Here is a 6,967-nt window from a genome sequence, read left to right as displayed (position 1 = left end):
GTTGACACCTGTGTGGCCTGATTTCCAATCCTACAATACTGCCAAAGATAGTTCTAACAGTGTCAGCCTCCTATGGCATAAATCTGGACAAAACAGTGGTTAAACATGCTTCAAATATTCTCAGCAAAGACCATCTGAAGATCCCTTTATCTAATTTGTTTTACGTGGTTAAACCTCAAATATTCTGAGCAAAGAAAACCTAAAAGGCCCTTCAACTTATTTTACAAGCAGAGTTTCATTTTAGATGTCGCACTGAAGCTGTCTATGTGCATGCAAAGGTAAATCTAGCACTTCAAATAACTTGAGCACATTAGACGTTTGCCCGGGTCCACACTGGAGGCTTGTGACTGCTTTAGCTGGAGTAGAAGATACGCTCATATTCATTCAGGATGAACTCCACGATCTGGTTCTGAAAGACCATATGCATGGTGATGTTGGCTGACTCCGTCTCTGGCCGAAGCAGAGTCGGGCCGAATACAATTGCCACATTCTGCACAGTCATGCGATTGTCTTCCCCATATTGAATGACCCTGGCAGAGAACAAAATGGGATGATTATGTGAGGCATCATAATTTTCTTGTTACGTATCTGTTACAAGTTCTCAAACAAACAAAATAAAACAAATATTTAAAAAATGGATGCATACCTGCGTAAATGTCCAAAAAGGAGTTTCATTGTATCATGATTTGCAGGAGGAAGTGATTGGACCAGGTCATACATGTAAGACAGTTTTGTGTTGTAATCAGCAGTTCCTTGAAAAACAGGACAAAAGTTATTAATCTACCAACCACAGATGTATCATTAAGTTTATGTACCATAATTAAGATTAAGGTTTGTCCTAGAACGGGTGATATAGTCTGTTCAAATTAGAGGATTGGATCTAAAAATCTGCTTACTGATGGCTGAGATGAACTTATTAAAGTGGCTGTATGGGAAAAGCGGCTCAGGAAGCTCTCGGAAAAACAACTTCAGCGCTCCGGTGATGACATGAACGTCTTCCCACTGGCCGTCCTCGAGGTCCAGCTCCTCTGTTTTAACACAACAGGTACAAAGCCCATTAAAGCACAGCAGGGGGCGCTGCTGTCTACAGTGAGATACTGCAGGGAATCCTTCCATGCACTATGGATCCCTCACTTCCTTTGTATGTAAAGTCATTTCTGATTTTAACGAATTTGTTGTAAACTTTACCGTGATCGGCCTTGAAGCGTAGTTTCTGAATGACAGCGAGGTTCCCACTCACTCTGTAGAGTCCATCAATGTCTAACCCTGTAAACCAACATCAACACCAGTAAGTCAACTTCTATACTGCACACAGCAGCAAATACTTTAATATGGTTCAGGCAGTGATACAAACAAAGCTGATTACCTCTCTTTTCCACTGCTTTGATGCATTTCTCCACAAAACTGGGAACTGTGGTTCTCTCTTGTGTACACAGTGTGGCCAGATGGCAACCAAATACATTGTCTGCAGGGAATAAGAACATTATGAGCAATAACAGTAATAGTAGTAGTCACTGTAGTAGCAGCATTATCATCCCATAGTATATAATAATATTGAATATATTGGTAATTCTTGTAACACATACAATAAGGAGACAGAATTGTGTTGTTACATTGGAATACAAAAAGAACAAATATAGATATAATTTCAGCTGTTGTGTTATAAAACTACACAAAACCCACAATTTTAGCATTATATGAATAACAACTATTATAAAAAGTATACACTACATTGTAACAGATTATAATATGCATATGAGCAGTAGTACAATTTAATAGCAATACAAATTATATATAAAATATAAGCAGTAGGAAATAATACGAAACAACTAAATTTATTCCAATTGGTTCGTTTACAAAATATACACAATGTGCTATCATATATTCATAGTGATTGATTGATTGATTGATTGTAATAAGACTGCACAGGCTGTGTTTGAAGTGATTTGTTAGTATGTGAATTAATACTGGGCAACATTGTAACTGTGGTGGTGATTAAAATAATTTGTAACTTTCTGCAAAAATAATTGAAACATCTAAAATGAAATGTGTAATGGAAAATAAAAAACTGCTGGTGTTAAAAAACATATATAACCACACAAGAAAATAGTAGATGGTTAAAAGTCTGGTAGGGTGAAACTTCTATTCAAATCAGCCACCGCCTGAAAATAACTATACATTACGTTGTGGCTGTTTACCTCGGATGTAACCTTTCTCCTTGACAGACTGCAGCGTGGGTCGCTTCATGAGGAACTTCATCAGCTTGGTTCGAACCCTCTTCTGGTCCGTATCTCCTGCAGAGCTGGACGAGGGCGTGACGGTCGTCCTGGAGGCTGGAAAAAGCAATGTTAGACATTTAAAATGGCTCTTACAGTAGCCTGATATATCTAACTGGGTCAAAACTATTACATCATTCATGCCACAGTATTTAAACTTACGTCTTCGCTTGTCCACGGCGCCTACAACCTTGTCATCTCGCACTGCATCCGTGCAGGCGATCTTCTCATACAAGTCCCCTTCCTCCTCCTCTGAATGATGGTCCTGGTACTCCTGATGCACAGATACACATTGAGTCAATCAAAATTGCACAATATTGACAGCAGAGTTATCAGAATTAAAGTTGAATAAATCAGTATTTAATGAATCGTTTGTCAAAATGAAGACATGAGTCATAAAAAAGGACAATCACATTTTTCACACTGTATAAATCAGCTTCTTCTCACGTTCATTTTTACTGCTAATTGAGTGCATTTTTCTTAAAATAGCTAAATCTGCCAGTGCTTTAAGAGCATTTCCAATGCAAATCAACATATTTAAAGTATTTCGTAAATTAAAATGTCTTTTCTTTTTTGCAGTAATCTGCTATTATCTTTCTTGTTTCAAGAAACAGACACTGCGATGACACCGCCACTGTCTGTAAAGCGAACAAGCATATTTCCCAAAATGTCAAATGATTACAGAAAGAAATGTCTTGACAAAGCTGGAGATTTTTTGCAGTTTATTGTGGATAACCTTCGCAATTATATCCAATGAAAGGAGTTACCAGTTGTCGTATGGTGTCCGTTAATACTTTGTGCCAGTCACTGATGATGCTTTCTGTGTCGTACTGTACCAGATACTCCACGCCATTCTTGCTTTTTAACTGGAGGAGAGATAATGAGATACAATTCATCAGACTTATTTTAGGAAGCAATAATTATACGAATCACAAATCACATTGAGATCATTCCCAGATGATTTCCTTTTGCTCATTAACTCGTAACATATATTATTTTAATATTGGATATAAATACATGAGATCATGTTTTAGTTGAGAGGCAGAAATATACTCTATGAATCACACACTGTTCTGAAATGGAGATAACAGAGCTAAAAATATAAGCATGTGTTATTTGCTTAAGATAACAACATCCACTGAATGTCACACATTATTTTCCATGTCAACAAACCTCTAAAACGTTCTTTTTGCTGGATTTGTCCTTTGAGGCCCAGCCAATCGTCGCTCCTCGCAGGTCTACCGTGACCTCCGGAACGATTTGATTGGTCTTGTTCTGCGTGGAGTAAAAAAAAAAAAAAAAATACACCTGTTTACGAAACTGACGATGCGGCATTCCAAGAAACAAGCTGCGTTAAACAAAAGCTGTGACTGTCCCTGTCAGCTTGTGGCCTGAGGGCTTGTCTGTGCCTTCACTCCACCTAAAGGTGACAACAGCCTGCATCGTGCAGCAGTTTAATATTTCATTCTCTTTATTAGGTATGAACGTGACACCGAAAAAGGTCAGAGTATGTAGAAAAGGTTCAGGCAATGTGTTGAAACTTACAAATACAAAAAGTTAGTGGTTAATTCTATCTATAATATAACTTCTCACCCAGCTACAACCCCTCTCAGAAATGTACAGAATGCAACACGAGCAGGTATGCAGCATTCAGTTGTCACAGCTTCTTATTAACACATGAACACTCTCCACTCTAAGACTCCTTACTTTGAGGAAGTGCTTGAGGAAGTGCCTATATCCTTTATTTTAAAGTACTAATACTACACAGTGAAAGTACTTGATGACAAGTAAAAGACCTAACTAACTACAAGGAGTTTTTAACTGGTTTTGAAACAGTCTCAGTTTAATACTGATGTCTCTATATGACCTACATAAGCACACGAGATGCCTGCCACTGGGTCGGAACGGGTCGGATTCCCCTTGAAATCAATTAAACGAGGCTGCAGAAGCACTTTAGCTTTTGTCCACAGGGGATGCCAGAATCAACAAGAGTTTAAAGTTACTTGTTGATTCTTTAAGTAAAAGTATAATCAGGAAGATATACTTAAAGCATTGAAGTACTTAATGCAGAAAATTTGGGAAAATCCCCCCCAAGAAAGCCGCAAATCCTCACATTTGAACCATAATATTTTTGCATGAAAAAAGACAAACAATGATCAAAATAATTGCCAATTCATTTTCTGTCAATCAACTTATCATTTCAGCTCTACTAATATGTATATTGGGGAAGCTTTTCATATTTTCTTATGCAAACATCTTAATTTTTCAACTAAAGCTGTCATATAAATGTAGCGGAGTAAAAAGACAATTCTACAATTTGTACTAGCACTTCAGTAAATGTACTTAGTTAGGTTGCAGCAGTGCGTACATATCGTACCGAGGCCCCCGTGGCTGCAGACTTTGGGTCTTTATGGAATGTCAGCACTCCTCCGAGGAGAACCGTCCACGTCTGGCTCCAGTTTTTCCTGAAATGGGGGAATAACCGTCACTACCACACAACAAAGCAGTGGAGAGAGCTTTGGGGGAGATGACACATGACTCCAAACCCCAAAAAATTAAATGTGAGTGGTTCATACCTGCAAAAAAAACAACAACCTCAAAGTGAAGTTTAAGCTTACCTTACTTTCTTGCCGTTCTCACACACTTTTGTTTTGTTGAGAATCCCAGCTTTCTCTAAGTTCTGCACCTGAAAATGTAAAAGAACACAACGTTTTAATTCTTTCCTGACTATCTGTGATTGTTGGGCTCATGTGTAAAGTTATGTGATGATATGAGGGACACAAACATCATCAATAAAGCCATGCATGAAGATTATGTTCATATGCAAACTTCTCTGTCACAATATGTGCACAATTATTTATTCCTTACATGCATCATCCATTGAGAGCTTTCAGCAATACTCTAACATCACTATATTGTAATCAACAGAATATTTAGTCCATACTGTATATGATTAAAGGATGAAACCAAAACCTACAATGTGTTAGTCCGTCTCTCATTATTTAATCACTGACACTAAGCCTCAAGCTCATTGAATCTTAACAAATATTTAAAAATGGGTCACAAATATATAGTTAAATTCTTAAAAAGGGCTCAGTAATATTATGAAAAGGTAGTAGTGTGTAGTTCATAGTTAACACTGAAACAGAAGTAAATAGTGCTTTTATTGGAGGCTATTTTTAACTGCAAATTTGGTGAAGTGAGTATTTCAGGCCGCAGTTTTCTGTACGTATCTTTGACTCCAAATAAACGACAGCGTGTGTGTGGTAAAAAAGGAACATTTTATTTCTGTGGTTGGCATTTCGTCAGTGCCACTCGGGCAGAACCTGCTGCTGAACAACAGACAACTGTGTTTAGCATGTTAAAGCAGTAAAAATGCACTTTTCTGGACTGTGACTGATTGAAAACACTGATGGAAGATTAAAACTTCATTTGTGGTGGAGGTGTAAAGGAGCCATTTAACAGTAACATGTACTGTGACATGTTGAGGAACTGTGATGTTCTTTGTGATATTTTTGGTTCTCATTTACAAGTCAAACATTGCAGTGAAGTGTGTGGTGGAATAATCCCTGAACTACCTGTAAGACATGACCCCAAATTTCTATATGGTATAGATCAGTGGTTCCCAACCTGGGGGTCAGGACCTTCAATAGGGGTTCTCCAAAGCTTTACGTACCATCGTGAGGCCTGCATTAGCAAAAGAGCTAATAGAACAATGAGAAGAAAACACTGAATTTTTCAAAAAAGAAGCCTAAAAAGTATGTATCATTGTTGAAATTAAAAAAATACATAATACAGTCAGAGTCCTAAAAACATCAGAAAAACTCATCTCTGAAAAAATCTGCTCATTTTTACGATTTTACACAGTAACTTCCTGCATTGACTATTTGAGTTAATTGTAGTTTATCACTTGTTCTGTCTTATTATGCATTAGATAGAGGTCCCTTTAGGAAAAAGGTTGGGAACCACTGGTATAGGTGAATGGAGGCAGCCAACTTGGTTTAACATCATGGAAATCCATCACTTAATGAAGCAGGAGGCTTAACATGATTTGATGTAGGGAATGAAACACGTCTGCTGAAATGAAACAAATGCTCCTTCAGTGATCTAAAGTCACACCTTTTGCCCATCATAGATAGACGCTGCTATTTATGAATCAAGCTCAGGTGCATGCTCAAACTAACAACCCACGTTATAGCGCAGCCACCTTGAGGTCAGATAATAGGGGTTTCTCCAGGGTCTAAACCCAAAAGCCTTAAGAGAGAGACACAGAACACCATTCAGATACGGGGGCAGGCCCCAGTACTTACTGGCTAACTAACTGTCATTTTTTCAGCCTGGAGTTATTCTGGAGTAACAAGCATTGGCAGACAAGTTAAACTCACGTTGTGCTGGGTCTCTGGAGAGTTTCCTGTACTGGAGCTGTCGCTGCTGTAGTCTGACGTGTTCCTCCTGTGAGTTGGGACAAACCTCTGAACAACAGGGGTAGAACAAGAGGAGATTTTAGGATGGAGCATCGAAAATTTTATTTAGAATAACCAGAAATCACCAGATCTAAGTTTATTGTGTCTCTAGAGTAGCTGTGATTGTGAAAAAATACAGCACTAAATGCTCAAAAAAGACAATTTTCAGACTAATTTCATGTATTTCATTGTATTCTTATAAAATTCTAGTAAGTAAGTAAGTAAGTA

At 37.9% G+C, this 6,967-nt stretch overlaps 1 protein-coding gene across 2 annotated transcripts in view; it reads right to left on the bottom strand.

Moving 5' to 3' along the window:
• Window positions 1-6: 6 nt before the first annotated feature.
• The window catches only part of arhgap27 (Rho GTPase activating protein 27), a 23,128-nt gene continuing 16,167 nt past the window's right edge, over window positions 7-6,967 (bottom strand). Inside the window, exons 7-18 of one of the 2 annotated variants that reach the window (XM_035670930.1) lie at window positions 6,662-6,748; window positions 4,895-4,962; window positions 4,645-4,741; window positions 3,450-3,551; window positions 3,044-3,142; window positions 2,439-2,550; window positions 2,199-2,333; window positions 1,367-1,465; window positions 1,189-1,266; window positions 897-1,028; window positions 647-752; window positions 7-530 (exon numbers count right to left, since the gene is read on the bottom strand). In XM_035670930.1, the coding sequence (XP_035526823.1) occupies window positions 353-530; window positions 647-752; window positions 897-1,028; window positions 1,189-1,266; window positions 1,367-1,465; window positions 2,199-2,333; window positions 2,439-2,550; window positions 3,044-3,142; window positions 3,450-3,551; window positions 4,645-4,741; window positions 4,895-4,962; window positions 6,662-6,748 (1,293 nt within the window). In that variant the 3' untranslated portion in view covers window positions 7-352. The remainder of the gene's footprint in view (window positions 531-646; window positions 753-896; window positions 1,029-1,188; window positions 1,267-1,366; window positions 1,466-2,198; window positions 2,334-2,438; window positions 2,551-3,043; window positions 3,143-3,449; window positions 3,552-4,644; window positions 4,742-4,894; window positions 4,963-6,661; window positions 6,749-6,967) is intronic. The other variant, XM_035670939.1, reaches the window with a different exon arrangement.

The sequence above is a fragment of the Morone saxatilis genome, unplaced genomic scaffold (genome assembly GCF_004916995.1).
Source record: "Morone saxatilis isolate NCDOM2014 unplaced genomic scaffold, NCSU_SB_2.0 Contig1, whole genome shotgun sequence".
Classification (NCBI taxonomy): Eukaryota; Metazoa; Chordata; class Actinopteri; family Moronidae; genus Morone; species Morone saxatilis.
The sequence above is the reverse complement of the archived record's forward strand: the minus strand, read 5'-3'. Positions and strand labels throughout refer to the sequence as shown.